Source organism: Astyanax mexicanus, chromosome 2 (assembly GCF_023375975.1).
Source record: "Astyanax mexicanus isolate ESR-SI-001 chromosome 2, AstMex3_surface, whole genome shotgun sequence".
NCBI lineage: Eukaryota > Metazoa > Chordata > Actinopteri > Characiformes > Acestrorhamphidae > Astyanax > Astyanax mexicanus.
Genome location: NC_064409.1, coordinates 54,746,076 through 54,765,280, shown reverse-complemented (window position 1 = coordinate 54,765,280; position 19,205 = coordinate 54,746,076). Strand labels below are relative to the sequence as shown.

General features: G+C 40.8%; 1 protein-coding gene across 9 annotated transcripts in view; it reads left to right on the top strand.

The window, feature by feature from the left end:
- Positions 1 to 10,785: 10,785 nt before the first annotated feature.
- The window catches only part of cadps2 (Ca++-dependent secretion activator 2), a 189,862-nt gene continuing 181,442 nt past the window's right edge, over positions 10,786 to 19,205 (top strand). For 3 of the 9 annotated variants that reach the window (XM_007246566.4, XM_049474588.1, XM_049474589.1), the window contains exon 1: positions 10,787 to 11,408. In XM_007246566.4, the coding sequence (XP_007246628.3) occupies positions 11,079 to 11,408 (330 nt within the window). In that variant the 5' untranslated portion in view covers positions 10,787 to 11,078. Of the gene's footprint in view, positions 11,417 to 19,205 lie in introns of all 9 variants that reach the window. The other 6 variants (XM_007246572.4, XM_007246570.4, XM_007246568.4 and 3 more) reach the window with 3 other exon arrangements.

The following is a 19,205-nucleotide window of genomic DNA, read 5'->3' as shown; positions in this document are numbered from 1 at the left end:
TCCAGTCTGATCTGGAGTTATGCATTTCTTGAGCAAATGTTTGATTACACAGTTTGGAAAATGTAATAATTTCGGTCATGCTCTTTGAAAAAGGCAACAACATGTTTAAAAAAAAACACTATGAATATAGATAATACTTTATTAATATGTGGCATTTTAAAATGTGTTCACATAATAGATTCAAGGGCAAATTGCTGTGCTTGCATACCTAATACAAAATACATACATAATGGATTTTTTTTGCTCATTCAGAGACTGAAAGCTTAAGTGTGAGATGAAGCTTATTTGTGTACTAATTAATTAGACTCTGTAGCAATCTCCACACATTAAGAGCTAAGTAATGATCATAAAATCTGTTTTCAAAATAAAATTAATAGTATCTTGAATTAAAGTAAAGAACATCTAAATGTATATGTGCAGTGATTAGTTTTTATTTACAAAACATATTAGAAAAAAATAGAATAGAATAAAACTAATTTAAAAACAATTTTAAGGTTTGGGTTCTGGAGGTTTTTCAAATATTGGCACAACCGGTTCTGGATAATATCAACACACACAACATGATGAAATTAAAATTTACATTTTTTCAACACACAAACTTCTCTAAAGCACAAATGACACAATCAACACTTATTATATTGAGAGTGTGTGGCAGGTAAACAAGTTTTTAGGTAAATATGCCAGATTATTTTGTTTGAATGGCCAAACAGAAAGAAAATTCCCACTCTGTGGTGCAAACGATTGGTGTTTAAATCCCTATCCAGACGGGATTCGTTTCTCAGAGGGGCCGTCTGTGAAAAATATTTCACACTTCTACTCAGTAATAAAACTCTTGTATCCGGACTTTAATTGAAAATACAGGAGGACCAGTGAGTTTTTAGGCTTTCTCAGTCACATGACATCGCGTTCAGCTCCTCCATTTCCACTCGCTGTTGTTTTTACATGGATCTCCATGAAAATGTGCACCCAAAGTGTATTTACGATGCTTGGCAGTGGACAATTAGGTATTTTATTAAACGCGAGAAGACAATACTCAGAGATTTGTGTCCGGACGGGACTAAAATTAAGATGGTGAATTAGTTTTTGAGACTGACGTGTTTATACTGGTTTAACATGTAGCTAAAATGCCTTTCTGACCAACCTCTAAAAAAATGATTGCGTGATGGAATTTGAATTTGTTTTAAATGTGTTTTTGATCTGTTCACATTTGCATTTTTACATGTCTTGGATATAATCAGATATAATCCTGAAAAGACAGAAGAAGTGACCAGGTGTAAACAGGGTCTTTGTTTCCTCTCTGTTAGTTGTCCAGCCAGCTAGACAGACCCAGAGCATTTACTGTGCATTTCTGCACAAGCATTATCCATACAAAAGAGCTAGATCAATGCCACGGGACCTTTGCTTCAGAAATGGAAATCAAATAAAAGAAATAAAGAAATAAAAACAAATACTAACATAAACGTGATTTGGAAAAATTACTATTTTTAGGCACTCCAGGAAACATCATCCATATTCTTGTCTTTCCATTCATAAATTAAATTCTGACTGAGTGTCAGAAGCAAGTCAAAGTTTTTATACTAGGTTGCTTCCAGATAACAGCTCTGCAGAGATCGATAATTTCTTCTTCTAACATAGTAGGGCCATTTCAATCACCCCAATAGTGCAACTTCAGATTATTCAGACAGATTAAGGCAGACCCCAAACAACAGGGACTGTACAGGGACATAACAGTAAGTGACTGTAAAGATAAACTGTAAAAATATTGTAATTGCCAAAGTAAAAGAGCACAGTTTGTTCTGTTTTAGTTTTGCCCCTCATGGCCTTAAAAACCCACCTTTTAGTGACAGCTAATTCAATTTTAATAATTAAAATTAGATTTTAATTTATTAAAGGCTAAACAAATGACAAAAAGCATTGTAGGATGAATTAACAATTCTTGCCATACAGTTCACCACTATATACCTTCCTAAAAGTTAAAATGAATGTTGGAATGGGTATCCAAAGCAGGCCAGAGTGGTCAAATTAAGTTCTTTACTGAACAGAGCTCTGTAGATTATTATTTACCCTCTTCTAACATAGCAGGGCTATTGTAATCCCCCAATAGTGCAATAGACCAATATAGACTATGGTCTATTTAGACACTTTACAGGAGGTCCCAAACCAGATGGAGTGAAAATGTCCAGGTAGAACAGACCAGTGAGCATCTGTAAAGAAGAAATGTAGCCATTGCAATTTGTTCTGTTTTAGTTTTGCCCCCTGTGGCCTTGAAAATCCACCTTTCGGTGACAACTAATTAATTTTTCATAATTACCATTAGATTTCAATTAATTAAAAGCCACAAGTTGTTATAATGTTAAATGCAAAAACCTTGCTGCAGGTCACCGTGTGCCTCTTTGATGATTCAGAACATTTAATCAGTTGACGTTCCTTAATCCACATCCCATGGTCAGTGTGAAGGGCTTAGAGATCCTGTGGAACAGAATATATTTTTGATTTCAATGGTTCAGCAAGTTAGTTAATGACTTATTAAAAGAACAAACAACTTCAATGTGTAATTTGTGACTGGATGATCATTAATGAAACTCTTTATTTATTTAGTTTTAAACTAAATAAATATATAAAAATACACAGTGTTTTCCCTTTTTTATTACATTTTCTTTTTTTTGTCCAAGATTGAAATCTCTGTTTTAGAAACTGGATTACGGAGGTAAAGTTATTTTCAAACAGTAGTGACTATGGTAACAAGCATACAGCACTTTCAACCTGTTAACCCCATCTCAAGTGAGCCAATTGGCTATCTATAACCATCTGTATCTGTTCCTTTAATATGTGAGTAGCTGCAACTATATAATGTGACTGTATTAGTCACCTGCAGAACTGTGAGAGGAAACAAGCAGGATGTACATGAAGGTATATCTATATTTTTCATACTTAATAAACGCTTGTTATAATTTACTTTTTTTTCTCTCAAAACAATTATAGTTGGCATTCTCTTGATCACCCTGAAATTGTCTTAACTAGTCATGATATGCAAACGTGTCGCCTCTGATTGGCTAACAGCATTGTGACGCTCCCTCACAGCTCACAAGTCACAAGTCAACTGTCTATTTTTTTATTGGCTAATTCAGGGGATGGGGTACAGTTTTTTTCGTGCAGTATAAATATAAAACTCAGAGTGAACTACTGTATTTCAAAAAGAGCAAGAACCAAAGGTTTCTAGCAAAATGGCACCTTTAATATTTATATTTAATTGACATGACAAAAAAATCAATATTCAATGGCGTAATTCATACATTTGAATTTTAATAACGATTTTCTTGTGTTTTGAATTTTTGAACGTGGTGAAACAATAACTTTACATTTTCAGATTAAAAATACTTAAATCCTTATTTTTTTATTGGTTGATTTAAATACCAAATAAGAATTCTTATTTTTTTATTTATTGATATGAAAATGATTTTTTATTTATCTGATTGTTTAATGCTAATATTTGTAAGTTTTGGGATTGAGGGCCCTCTCTGGTGAGAAGGGTAATTGCATCGAGCATGCGGAAGAATCATTTTAAACTGGGCGGGTGTGATGCAGTCTTCTTTCAGAGCGGATGAATCCGATTCCAGTTTTATGTTCAGTCCAGAGACTGTAAAAAAAGATGGACGTCGTGTCGCCGTTCCCATTCATTCAATGAAAATGAAGCCAAAATCTTCCGCCATGTTGGCGATCCTGACACCCGATTCTGCGCAGTAGAGACCAGAGGAGGGAGAAAAACTGTGTTGAGACAGCCTACTCATTTAAATAACCCCGCCCCTGAGGGCTGCCTCGCAGTCACAGGCTGCAGAGCGGGGCGGAGCGGCGCTGACGTTCTGTTATTGGTCCCGCCCATAAGCAGCCCTTTTATAATAACCACACCTTTTTTGAATAGAGCTGAATAACCTTCTAAAAAACGAATTCTGTGGGGATATAAAAATTTGACAATATAAGCAGAGGTTACTCTAGCTGTTAAATTTAAATAAAGGAGTTAGAATTACAGTGTATTAGAAAAAAACGTGATTGAAAGTTGTCTGTTTTGCCATTGTAATGGATGGAGTTACATAGCTTTCTGAAACCGAACAGCAGGGGGCGCCCGACCTGTGATGGCTTCACTTTTGAGAGATGATGCTCTGTCCAGCTATATACAGTCTATGGTTCAGTCAGAGAGAGAGAGAGAGAGAGAGAGAGAGAGAGAGAGACCTTTAAAAATGCATTTATTAAAACAAATTAAACATTAAATAGCTCTTTTTCAAACCACAAAAAAGAAAAAACCACAGAACATGAGAAAAAACTATACGTTTAACATTAGAAACTCATCCTCAGAAATAAAACACAACACCTCCCCCTTTCCCCAAACCTCAGAAAACTCCATCAGTCTGTGAGTCAATTTAAAAAAAACAAACTCGACACGGATCCTGGTCCGTACCAGCGCTTTAACCAACAGGACAGGATCTAATGCCCCTCTACCACCAATTTTGTTTTTTCTCGTGAGCCAGACAGCAAGCTTGGCCTGACCCACCAAAAAATTCACGAGACAGAGCGTGCCTCTCCGAGCAGCCACATATTTAGGACCAAAAATATAGAGGCTTTCAGTCCAACCCACCCCGAGCCCCCTACACCATTCTTCTACTAGTGCAAACAGACCTGCCAACCTTTCACACTGCAGGAAGAGGTGACCCAGCGTTTCGTCTCTGCCACAAAACGGGCACCCCCTACCTACACTCGGATCAATATGTGCCACATATCTGTTCGTGGCCACGGCCCCATGCACAATCCTCCACTGAAGGTCTGCCGTTCGCTTCTCTATGGGAGGCTTGTACAGGGACCTCCAGCACCCTCGTGGAGAAGAGCCTGGTGCCAACAACCCAGACCACTTGGACTCCGGTAGACCAAAGAGAGCATTTCCAAAGGCCATCTTTACGCTTGCTCCATATAAGGCTTTCCTAGAGGCATCTGCCAGAGTCGTCATCTCAGGAACCGCATACGACAGTAGCCATCCCCTCTCATCCAGGGTGTCCCCCGCAGCCATCCCTACAGACAGAGAGGGGAAAGGCAGGAGATCCACCCCATCGCCACGCTCCAGGGCCTCTCTAAACTGAGCAGGCATCGCTGACATCACTTCCTCGAGAAACCTCTGCACCAGACGATCAGACTGAAATCTCATCTCAGCCTTCAGAACACTCACAGTCTTCCAAGTTCCCGTGACCCTTAGGCCCCCAAGAGTGGTTATGTTTGCTCGTACCAAACAGCGCCGAATACTCCTTGATACAAGACTCCGGGTTTGGATCAGGGGGTTATAAAACAATGGCTCATCTTCCACACAGGTACAGGGTTCCGTTGCTCTTTCAATCACCAGCACAGAAGACCACGCCTTCAGGACAGACTGGTAGAAAGGAGTGGTCGCAGAAAAGTCCATGTCCTTGAGTTGCAAGACAAAAAGATGCTTGCCATAGCCCAAGTTCTCCACACGCTGTAGAAGTACACAGGCTGTAGCAGCCCACGCCATTCCTTCCTGGTACAGTAATCTCTGCACACTCTGTAGCCGAAACGTCCGTATGCGACAGTTCAAGTCAATCAAACCCTGACCCCCTTCATGTAATGGCAGATAGAGAACCGGGGCACGTGTCCAGTGTTGTCCAGACCAAAAAAAGTCCACAAGTCTCCTCTGGATCTCCTGGACTAGGGAGGCAGGTGGTTCCAACACAATAAACCGGTGCCACAACATGGAAGCAATCAGGTTGTTGGCCACCAAAACCCTCCCCCTATAGGACAGCCGCGGCAGGACCCAGGTCCATTTAGACAACCTGGCACACACTTTTTCCACTAGCCCCTCCCAGTTTTTGTTTTGAAATTCTAGAGGACCCAAGTATACTCCTAAATACTTTAGCCCGGTGGTCCCCCACTGCAAACCTGCTGGCAACACTGGGAAACCTCTGTCCTGCCACTGCCCTGTAATGAAACTCTCACACTTAGCCCAGTTAACCCTGGCTGAGGAAGCTCTTCCATATAGAGATAAGCTTTGTGTGAGATCTTGCACATCCTCTTCCCCTCTAATAACAACAGAAATATCATCCGCATAGGCCGAGAGCACAACGTTCTGTTGCAGCCCCTGCACCGACAGTCCTTTAAGCTTAGCTCTGAGTCTACACAACAAAGGCTCAGCAGCCAAGCTATACAAAAGACCAGAAATTGGGCAGCCTTGACGAATCCCTCGTGACATTGTAATAGGACGACTGAGTCCTCCTCCAACCTTAAGCAGCACTGTGGCATCAGTGTACAAGAGTTTCATCCAGGCCATAAAAACATCCCCCACACCAAATGCCTCAAGTGTGTCAAACAGGTAGGAGTGGTCTACCCTATCAAAGGCTTTTTCTTGATCTATGGACAATAAACCAAGATCACAAGAGGTAGTAGTACACAGATCAAGAACATCCCGAACAAGAAACAAATTATCCATAAATGTGCGACCAGGCACACAATATGTCTGGTCATGATGGACTATTGAACCTATATGTTCCTTCAGTCTGTTAGCCAGTGATTTAGACAAGATTTTATAGTCTGTACAAAGCAGTGCTACAGGTCTCCAGTTCTTCAAGAGTCCCAAATCACCTTTTTTAGGCAGCAGAGACAGTACTGCCCTAGTACAGCTGACTGGTAAAATCCCAGTGTCCAAAGATGACTTAAAAACAGCATACAAGTCAGTCCCAATTAAAGACCAGAAGGTTTTATAAAACTCAGCTGGAAGGCCGTCTATGCCTGGTGCTCGCCCATTCGAGAGCTGTTGGACAGCTGCTGTAAGCTCCTGCAGTTCAATTTCAGAGTCCAACTTTTCAGAACGAGCAGCCTCCAGCTTTGGTAAATCCTGCAAGAAGTCCTTCCTGCAGGGTAGGTCACATGGGTCAGTGCTGTAAAGATCCGTGTAGAAATTTGCAGCCATTCTTCTCATGGCAGCAGGTGCAGTGATGAGAGACCCGTCAGAATCACGAAGATACAGCATCTGGTTCTGATGCCTAACATTACGCTCCAGATTGAAAAAGAAGCTAGTAGGAGCATCCATGTCCTTAATGCTGGACATTCGAGCTCTAATCAGCGCCCCCTTGGCTTTCTCTTGGAGCAATGAGCTCAAAGTTTTCTTCTTTCTCACCCAAACATTCCTTCTACTCATATCACCACATCCAGTGATATCAGCCTCCAGTACCTCAATCTCCCTCTCAAGCCCCTGAACTGTGCTATTATAAATGGCTGCTGAATGCGCAGAATACTGCTGAGAGAAAATCTTAATTTGTGTTTTGCCCACCTCCCACCATGAAACTAAACTATTAAAATCCCCTTTATACGACCTCCACCCTTCCCAGAAAACCACAAAGTTTTTAAGAAAAAACTCATCCTGGAGTAACTTCAAATTAAAACGCCAGTAACAACTGTATTTCCTAGTCCTGGATAACATTAAATCCATCATGATCAGATGGTGATCAGAGAAGCCAGAAGGGGTAATGTGAACATTAAAAACCATATTATTATTCATATCTAAGCAGTAGAACCTATCTAGCCTAGCTGCACTTATCCGCTCCTCAGTAATCTTTACCCAGGTGTACTGCTTTACTCCCTCATTCCTGTTTCTCCACACATCCACCAGCCCACACTCCCTGATTAACCCCTTCAACACTAAGGCAGACTGTGGATAAGGCTCCTCTCCAGTTCTGTCCAAGGTGAAATCAACAGTGCAATTCCAATCACCCCCCAAAACTACAATTGAGTTAGTACTATGCTGTTGAAGAGCTCTCTTTAACCTGTGAAACAGTTTTACTCTGTCACTTCCATTAGTAGACGCATACACATTTACAAAAAGAAAAGTAAAATCTTCTATATCCGCCTTTACCATTAAAATCCTCCCAGGTTCTACCTCAATACAATGAACATTAGACAAGTGTAGACTTTTTACAAAACATATGGCAAGGCCAGCACTAAGATTTGAACCAAAACTATTATACAAGCTACCCTGCCACCACATTCTCCACTCTGTCTCATCATCCTTATCACTATGTGTTTCCTGTAAAAACACTACATCCAAACACTTATGCCCAATTATTTCAGCAACAAGAGCTCTCTTATTTGCATCTCTGCCCCCATTAATGTTTAAAGATCCCACCCTAAGCCTATTCATGCGGAAAAACAGAGAGAGAGAGAGCAGAAAAAACAAGAGAAAAGATACACAAAAAAAAGAAAGAAACACCCTTTGTGACCGATCCATCCACACTAACTTTTCACAGAAGCCTTACCCTTTCGTATACTTGTCACAAATTTTTTCAACCTATATCTCTTTTTCTTACTCAGTACATCATAGCTCACCGCCACTTGGATGTGTGCTACAGATGCCAAGAATTTGTCTAAATCCGGGAAATAATCACGGACCTCCACATGCTTTCCAAAAGTCACATCCAGAAATGTATTAATGTCTTGCACCGAGTACAGATCTTCATCAGCTTGAAAAGCAACATCAGAAACATCTGAAAACATATCAACACTGAGGTCACCTGACATATCTGCCAGCTCCTCACCTGACACCAAACTACCCTCAGTCCCCCCAGAGCTAGCCATGACCTGAGAATCACCCTGCTCCACCATCTCCGCCCCATCACTCATAGACAGCAATTCAGCCACACCACACAGTGCACCACTGTCCCCACCTGGATTACCTAAACTCACCTCACCACCAAACCCCGCCTCAACCAATCCAGCACCAGCAACCTCACCTTCTCCATCTATAACATTCTCAACTTCATCTACACCCAGTACACCACCATCACCCTCCTCCAGTCTAGCTTTCTTACCTACAGTCTCCCCCTCACCTGTACCAACCTCTACATCGCTCTCCCCCTCCTCCACCTCCTCCTGCCTAGCTCTCTTTCCCACAATCTCACCCTTGCCTGTATCGACTGTACCAGCTTCCCCTTCCTCCTGCCCAACTCCTCCACCTACCACCTCACTGATACCAGACTCATCCCTGTTCATTTCTCCGTCAGGTGCACCTGTCTGTGCACTACCTAAACCGCTGCCACTAGGCCCCGCCTCTCCGCCGCCACTAGGCCCCGCCTCCTCGCTGCTACAGGACCCCGCCTCCCTACCAGCAGCGCTCCGGTCTGGGACCGTCCCCGCTGCACCCTGACTCCCCCCCCTGCTCCCCCCTCTCGGCCCCGCCGCCCCAGCGCTGTGTGGACACGCCAGTCTCTTGTGACCAATGTCTCCACACTCGAAACATCCCATGTTTCCAGTGCTCGCAAAAAGCATGAAAGACTTCCCCTCATGAATAACTCTGAACGAAACATCCAGAGTAGGCTCGTTTAACACCATCAAAACTCTGCGTCTGAATGACATCACATGTTTTAACCCCGGACTTTTGCAGTTTAACGGGATAGGTGAAATACTACTTACAATTTTTCCAAAGCGCGCGAGTTCCCGCTGGATCAGCTCGTCGGGGATGACCGGCGGCACGTTAGAGATAATAACTCTGTGATGCGCAGTGAAGAGCGGAGTAACAGTATAAAACTGATCACTTACCGTGATTCCCCGTTCAACCAGCCCGTGAACCAGCGCTCTGTCCTTCACAAACACCACCACCGCCCGGTACATCCGCGATGCAGACGCTATATTCTCACAGCTCACCTGCTCACCTACAGCGAGCAGCACGCTCTCCACAGACACCTCGGGCCCCACCTCACACCTCACGCCGTGGCGGAGCGTCAGGTGCTGGGCGTCCCCAAACGGGGCAGACGCCATCCCCGCGCCCCGCCACCAGGCCTAGTCGGTCTACTCAGAAAAGAAACAATATCCGTAAGAAAGAAGAAAAAAACGCTAAAAAAAACAAAAAAACAAAAACTACTTGCACTTTCACTATACACTAAAAAATACCCATGGATGGAACGGAAAAAAAGAAAAAAAAGGAAATAGAACGGAAAAGAAACGACCCAAACTTTCCCCCAGTCCCGCTCCCACAGCACCCTCTACCCACAATCCCCCAGAGAGAGAGAGAGAGAGAGAGAGAGAGAGAGAGAGAGAGAGAAAGAGCTCTAAATCAGAAACTTCACTCCTTCATTTCTTTAGTTTTACTATGGGTGAGCTACTTAGTTCTGAGTTTCCCCTTCTGAAGTCTCCATTGCTCCACCTGCCGCTCGCGTTCAGTAAAAATGAGCCGAATTTTCTTTTAGAGGCTGTACATGTGACTGAAGTACATAAAGACGTGTGACGTGGTCAGAAGAACTCCTGCAAAAAGCGTTTGAAATGAAAATATAAGGCATAGCGGGATGGTTAAACACAATATTTTGTCCCTTCTTCACTCAGAAATGCTTCTGCTTACAGTTTAGAAAAAAATAAAATAAATTGAAAATCCACCACCTGACACATTCAAAACACAGAAGGCATTATTCAATTTTTATTTAATAAATTACGCCATTAAGTAGCCATTAAGTAGCTATCGGGTTAATAATAGGACAGGCCAGTTTAATTGAAATATTCAGAATGCAGATTCGAATACTTAAGTCAGCTTTAAGCTTCATAGAATGTAAACAATGGATGTAACTTGACTAACGTAGTTGAATGCTACATTATAATGATGTATAAAGGATGTTTGTAAACATTTAGAGGTGTATTAGAAAAACAGTGTTTCCTGACGCTCGCGCGTGTCCTCGCTAGCCCTTTAAGAAGCCTCCCTCGTCCCACGTGTTGCTCGGTGCTACAGGTTGTGTACCTGTCTGCGGTGGCTCCGCATAGCGCCACACAGCTCGCGCTCAGGCTCGCGGTAGGCGGGAATGGAGTGAGCGGAAGCCCGAGCAGAGGGGACTGAGTGGCAGCTTAACTCCGCCCCGGTGGCGCTGACACCGACACGTTCACACACACATACAAAACTGGTTTCGCGTCTGAAGAGGAGGAGGAGGAGAGAGAGAAAGAGAGAAAGAAAGAGAGAGAGAGAGTACCAGAACCCCTCTCCTCTTCCAGGCTTCCTCTCTCTCTCTCTACCTGTAAGTTGAAGGAGTTCTCTGAGCCGGGTCTTCACCATGCTGGACCCGTCCTCCAGCGAGGAATCCGGGGGAGAACTCCCACCTGAGGACGAGCCGCCGCTCCAGCCACCTGAAAAACCCTCGAAAAAGAGCCCCAAGTCCGAGAAAAGCTCAGGAGGAGCTCACCAGCGCACACCAGCCAAGAAACCTCCACCACCTGCTGCCTCCTCCTCTCCTGCGGAGGAGACCGAGACCGAGCAGCAGAGAGTCCAGAAAGAGGAGTCCGAGAGAAAGACCAAACTCCAGATCTATGTGTTCGTGCTGCGCTGTATAGCCTACCCTTTCAACGCCAAACAGCCCACGGATATGGCACGACGACAGCAGAAGGTGAGCGAGTGAGTGAGCTTTGTGTTTGTGTGTGTTTGTTTATAAAGTGAGCTCTACTTGTTTGTTTTTAGCAAGCTGGGCAGGTATCCCTACAAAACCCCCCTCCAAAAACACCTGTTGCACTTCCCTTCAGTAGCTCGAGCTCAGAGCTCAGAGCGTGCTCACCACTGAGACCCACAGCAGCTGCAGGGGGTGTTTATAAAGCACACAGCACGCGCACACACCAGCTGAAAACTACAGAGTACAGCTCCTGCAAAAACACACTGCCTAGTGTGTGTGTGTATGACTGCCGTTCTGCAGTGTTGCTGTGGCATATATTTTGGTTGCTAAGGAGTTGCTAGGGTGTTGCTAGGGTGTTTCTAATGTGTTGCTATTAGGTGAAATCCGTATACATTGTTATTATAGAGCTGTGCCCACTAACATTTCTTGCATTTCTTGCTTATTTTCTCCGTGACACTTTTTTCATTCCGCCACTCGGCCACTCCTTTCGACACACCCCCGTCTCTGCAGACACAACCTCTGGATGTCCAGAATTTCCCTCTGGGATCAATAAAGTTTCTATTTATATATCAATCGATTTATCTATCTTTCCAAATCTATGTCATTTTTGCAAATCAGATCCGAACCTTGTTGGAATTAGTGGTGGTAATCACAGGGCATCTTACAAATTGCCCTGTTTGTGGTGTTCAGACAGGCAAATCTGATATGCTTACTTGCAGATAACAGCAAGGAGATTCCTCTCAACATTTGAGAAATATTTGACTAAATGGCATTCTGAGTAATAAAGTTGTGTCCACAAACATTTGGACAAAATTAAGGGTTGCAAAATTTTTGTCCACCATTTTTTGGTTTGTCCAAAGAAATCCTCCATACACAGACAGTACTGGAGAGTACTGAGCGTAATGAAGAGGAAGGGGGCTGTGAATATTCTCTCAGCTGGTTTATGGGAGAGTTAAAGCTCTATACAAGCCCATGAATCACGTAAATCAAATTTGGAGAAGTCTTAAAACATGCCACCCACGTTAACTGAACAAAAAAGTAGAGGAATAATGATTTGACTGTGGTTTAGAGTTAAGGGACCGGCCCCAAAGGTATACATGCAGATTTGTGATGGTGTGACAATAGAGAAGACGGGTTTGGTAGAAATGAAAATGAATGTGGAGTAATGAGGTATGAAAAAAAGGACTAATAAATGTGCCTGGGTCAAATATACAGTGAATATGCAAAATGGTATGTATCAGACAAGCAGTGGTTCATGAGTAGCTGAGTGTATGTGTAAAAAAAAATGAATGGGATCCTATTGGGAGTAGGGGTATGGGAGTGTACTGTCTGTACACAAGCCATCACACAATTAGACAGAACAATCTGGAGTTGGAATGGTGTTTATATCTCGAAAAATGAAGAACATCTGATCAAAGAAAAAGAAACAGGAAGAAGAAGAAAAAGAATATACATTGGATACCATAATAAATAAAAGTTTAGAAGAACAATAGTTTAAATGCCTAGAAAAAAGGACTTGCCAGAGCTGAGCTGATGATTCACATAAAAGCCATAAGTCAGGATGTAGGACTTCCCACGTTTTATTAACAGAATTGGAGCTGATGTCTCTCTTCTCTGCTTAGACTCTCCAGAGAATTAAATTAGCACTGATGCTATTTTTTACTAATCAAACACCTACAAGCTCAAATAGGCTATCCCATTTTAGGCACTTAGCAGAATAACAGACCACATCACACACCACAACAAACAGAGACCGCAGGAAATTATAAAAAATGAGTGAACTGTGCTTTCCTTGGTTCCTTGATTTCTTTGTTCATTTCTTTTTTTGCTCTACTAGATCTTCCCCCAAATGGATCTTGATAAATATACTACAACTGTCAACACTGTCGTCAGTCCATCAGTCCATCAGTCCTTGCAGTCCTTGCAGTCCTTTTAATCCAGTCATTTGCCCGTCCATTCATGTTTCCTTAAACTACAAACTAAAAAAGAGGTCCTTTACGGTTATTAATACAAGTAATGATTCTATATAGAACCCTGAACATTTTTCTTCAACATTCCATTTGAATATGTATATTATTTTTCACCTATATGGGAACTTGTTTGTAGTCACTCTAATTATTTTTTTACTTTTTGATATAGTTTGAATTTGACAGTTGTTGTTGGCATTTTGATTCAATTTTTCATGAATACAATAGTGACATTGTAATTTTGTGACAGCAAGAATGTCTCTAAGTAAATTAGGTTTTTTCAACACCATAAACATTCATACAGTTATGGGAAACTTTTGCTGGTCTACATTGAATCCTGTTGCTTTACATGCTGTGAAAAAATAGGGATTTTCTACACTGTAAAGCAGTTTGTGAAACTGAATAATGATGAGTGCAGTAGTTGACTTCTAGACATACGAGACGCACAAAGACATTTTGCCCAGTTCACTGACTTTTTGAAAGGGGGCGCATCAGTGGACTGAAAGAAACAGGATGGTGGTTTTAACGAATTACCCGCATTCTAAGCCTGTCAGACAGCCAGTCATGTTCTTTTGCAGTGGTATCTTTAATGATAAACCTGCATTGCTACAGACTGTATCATCTTTGAGGATAAATCCAGGTTCTGTTCTAAATGTGACGACCTGGGAAACATCACATCGGTCAGCCCTAGTAGTGATACAAGAGACACCAACAGCTCAGCAATATGTGCAGGACATCTTGTGACCACACGTGTTGCCTTTTGTGGCAGGGCTAACAACTGGAATTTTACACATATCCACACACAACAAGGTTTCCCAGGATTTGTCCTGCAAAATTCAAGCATTCCTTGTCTTGTGCATTTGCCAGATCTATTGCTACACAAGCATTTTTGGCAACCTATTAGTGTGCATGATCTATAGGTCTAGCTACAACATCTGTGGGCAAATGTGCTGCAGGATGCTTCATTGCTGAATTGACTCTTATGTCACATTTTGTATGTAGAATATTGTCATTTGTGCAGTTAATGTTTGTACTGGAAAATAGGTAACACCCTCCTATTGGACAATTACTGCATGGGTGATTATATTTTAGCTGGCAACAAGTTATTTAAGCCTAACTGATGCAGTGAGTAGCTTCTAACTTGTGGAAAGACTCATCCTGTGGTTGTGGAAAAAAAACATTAATCTGTTTCAGAAGCAGAGAAAACCTCTAAGCTGATTGCTGAAACTACTAAAATTGTGTTCAAAACTGTCAAACACATTAATAAAAAGTGAATGGACAGTAGTGTGATATTATCTTCGAGGATGTGGACAAAAAATCTTGAGTGATGATGATCAGCAATCACTTTTGTGAAATCAAATAATGGAATCAAATAATAGAAAAACAACAATAAAACTTAGGAATATGTTTAATAGTGAAAGTAAGAGCATTTCCACATACAAAATGCGAAGGGAAATCAAGAGATTGGGACTAAATAGCTGTGTAGCCTAAAGAATACCGCTAATCAGTGAGGCTAACAAGCAAACACTGTAGCTGTATAATTACTTGATGAACCTAACCGAATACTGTAGTTTAATTGCACCGTATTGTGCTTAACATTTGCATCTATTCAAATTGTACTGAGGTCTACATGTAGCAGGTATATTAATGTAAGTTGAATTTTATTTGCTCTCTCTGAATTATTTGTTTATTTATTTATAGATTTTCCAAGTCTGAGTTCATCACAACTAATTAGCATTGGTCTCCTGGTTCTACTGGCAGAAAGAATTCAGATGAACCTAATAGATTTTGCGTGATGTGATTGGGTTATCTCTCAAGGTGCTGAGGGGGGTGTACTCTCACAGTGTCCTATAATGGGTTCTGTTGTTTCTTTCAGCACTGAGAGATTTATTACAACTCCTTTGCATTATTTCCTTTCCTATGTGTTGTGTTCTGCAGTCACAGTCTGGATTACCATTGCTGCACTCTTCACTGCAGATGTTGCTTGGTACATCCATACACCTGCTGCTGCTATTGACTAAGCAGTTATCTGAAGGTGTTTTTTTTTCTATCATATGTGTATATATATATATATATATATATATATATATATATATATATATATATATATATATATATATATATATATTAATGTTTGTGTGGTTGAATGCAGCAGTTAAGAGTGGATCATAGTACCAACACCTAACAGCACTGGTTAAATGTCAGCATCAGTAAAACACTTTTTTTTAAAGGCTGTTTGAGCACAATCTGAAACCTGCATTAAAGTGACTGCAGGCATGCTTTCCCCTTTTTGACGTGGCCTGTGTTTGCTTCTCTTCTATCGTTTGATTAAAACTTCAGTTTGACATTTATATCTGTGTATTTTTGTATAAATAATTCTGAACTTTCTTGGATATTACCATGTAATTTAACAAAGAATAAAATCGTTTTACATTTATTTTAATACCCACTCTTTTAAATTAAACATTTTGCTTTGATATTGCTTGTTATGCTATGTTAGTATACACTAGAATCTCACCTGTTATACAAAGTGCAGACAGAGTGGTATGACTGCATCTTTGTTTCTACACCCATTGTGCATTTGTTTTGTTTTTTATCTCCACTGACCATGTAGGAGCATTTTGTAGTTCTATAATTACAGCCTGTAGTCCATCTGGTTTAATGTATACTTAATTACAGTAATCTCCTTTCAACCTGTTCTTTAATGGTCAGAACTTCACAGGACCACCACAAGTATTATTTGGGTGGTGATTCGTTATCGTTACTGCAGTAAAACTGATATGGTGCTGGTGAGTGGATCAGACACAGCAGTGCTGCTGGAGTTTTTAAACACCTCAGCTTCACTGCTTTTGTCTCTGACATTAGATTTACATGGTGGGCCAGCTAGGTAGGACTGTGTCATAGAGTAGACAGTGTCTGTTTCATGCAAAGCTTTCCTCCAATCTGAATAAATTCATTACAATTCTAGAATCTGGCTGAGGTGTTTATATGTACAGTTTCTCCAACAGTCTGAGTAAACTCTCCGTTTATATATGCATGCTACAATTAGTCAGATCAAACATGATGCTGGTGTGCACACGTATCCATTACCATGACAGTGAGCGTGAGAGGCTAACTAGCTATGTTTCCAGAGTATGCAGTTGGTATGGTTTGCTTCTTTAACAGCATTAAAAGTATGGCGGACTCAGGACAACCTAGTTTACATTTTCTTGTTAAAGAAGCAGTGAGATGAAGAGCTTATGTTCTCCAGGTCTTTGATGGCAAGTGAGCTGGATGCCAGTCCCACTGCCCATGACTAGTGGACAAGTGAGGAGTAATGTGCTGCACATGTACGTGCACAATACAAACTTACACTATCCAGTTGGGCATCTAATCTGTTACAGGTGTTCACAGGGATATTATTCTTCTATTTAATGGATTTTTTAATTGATTATCCACCTTGTTCGATTGGACAGAAATAGAATTTGGAATGGCCTCAATCGGACTACTCTATTCTGTTTATATGGACATGCTCTATTCTGATTGGGCTATCAGTCCGACAGATTATTAGCCTGCTTGTAAACATATTCAGTGGGTGCAGACCATACACTGCTGTGTCTGATCCACTCGTAGCAGCACAACCCAAGAAACATTAATACACCATCACCCTGTCAATGCAGTGTCTCTGAGAATGATCCACCACCCAAATATTGGCTGCTCTGTAGATGTCCTGTGGGGTCCTAACCATTAAATAAGAGTAGTGAATATGAGGAGATGGTCATAAAATTCTGTTATGAGGAAAAAAAACATTGTTTTTTAACCAGCTCTGATGGCAGATTCCATTTTTACAAGCACATTGGTGTTCCATTTGATCACTGCTTGTTTGGAACAGTAAGTGGTTATTTTCCTTTTTTGCCCATTATGCTTTGCCATTTACCCATTAAGTCAGGTTATGTTCTACAGTCCTCCTGCCTCTCAGCTCCACAGTCTCAAAAAGCATGGATACAGTAATACATTTTTATTCACAAAATATCACAAGAATATACAATTTTGAGCCCTTTATTAGAAATGGAATTGAATTGTGAACTGAGTGTATTGTTGCAGCTTCTGTCTTGGAGTATTCCTTTTTTGCCATATGGAATCACAAAGCTCTTGGATTGTTTTGGATTGGCAATGTGTGGATAAGGATATTAGTAGCTGTATTATGTTGGCTTTTTACAGAAACTCAGAAATGTCTGTTTCTTTAACTGGAATATTTCCTAAGCGAAAATTTAATGAGAAAAAAAGTGGTCATATGGCCATCTGTCTCTGAATGAACCAACTGTCCCCAGTGTATAATGCTATCTTTTAACTGATTCTGGGTGGAAGAACATTTTCAGTTTTTAGCCAGAGAAAATGAGCTTTAAAGGAAACTCTAAATGCTAATTAGGTTCATGTAATTACCAGGCATGATTCAGCCTAAGAGCGTGTGTGTAAACAAGCGAGCTCCTATGTGTACTTGCTGGAATCCTTGTTTGTGTGTTAGAAAAACCTTTTAATCTCAGCAGGCAAACCGGTATTGTGAGAACGGTTGGGCGCTCTTTATTGAAATGCCTGTATTCTATATCAACATCTCAGAAAAGTGCATTTATTCAGAAATAGGCTATTCTTCATGGAAAGGGGATATGTTGCATTACAGTAATGTGTATAGCTTATTCATCGTTCTCCTTCACTGTGGTAGAAATTGGGTAGCAGATACTTAGACAAATGGCATTTCATTCCGTGCGCACTCTGCATGAGTAGTAATCCTCTGTGTGAGTGCTTTCCACATTACTGCTGCTGCCTGCAGAGCTCTTTGGGTGAAATTTGAAGAGGAGCAAGCAGTTGGGAGGCCAGTGCAACATTTTATGGAATATTTTGTTTGGGATAATGACCAGTCAGTGAAATTGCAGCGAGAATTGCTCTCTTTTAATGTGTGGAGGGAAAAAAATCAAACAAACATAAAAAACACTTTTAAAAAAACAGCATTTAAATAACCCCATTAACATTTGATATTGAAGCATGAACCTCTCAACTGACTCTAGTGTGTAATTCAACATGGACTGTAGCACTGAGGCAAGGTTATCTGCTGCAGTTGAAAGTGGATGCTATGGAAAATGATCAGTGTTCTTTTTCACAATGCATAAAATGTATCATAAGCAGTTATGTGAGGTTTGTAACTAAGGTATAAAAGACTAAATAAACCAGTAAAAGTGCCACATTTAGGGAAAAAAGGCCTTGAATAGAATATGATCATTCAATAACAGACTGGCATTCAGTTAAATACTTGTTGGAAAACATTTACACTACAGGTTTACAGACTCTTTATTTTAATTATACACTGTATGTTTGTGTTTGAGACCGTACGAACAAAATTTGGGATGCACCAAAATAAAATGTTTTGTCTAAAACGGAACAAAAGTAAAAGATAAGGCAGAAGGCTGGATAATAAATACCAAATGTTTTTTGGTACACATTTTTGTATAGAGTATAACTTTAACTGGTATAAAGTAATAGACGCGACTGATCCAATCCACTCTCTATACCTATATCTGGATGTAATTAACCAACCAGATGTCGGACAAACAAGTCCGATCTACTTGCCGATTCAGATTCCAAACAGATTTCAAAACAGCCATAACATTAAACAGTTCACCGATCTGGATTTCAGTTCCACACCTGAACCTGAAATTTTCAATGCCATTTTTCAATGTAAGTATTTTTAAACCAGAAAACACATTTAAAAATGTACTTCAAATGGTTCTTTCATCAATGCTATAGAACAAGTGTGTCCAATCTTATCTGCAAATTCAGCAACCAAGTGAAATTAGGT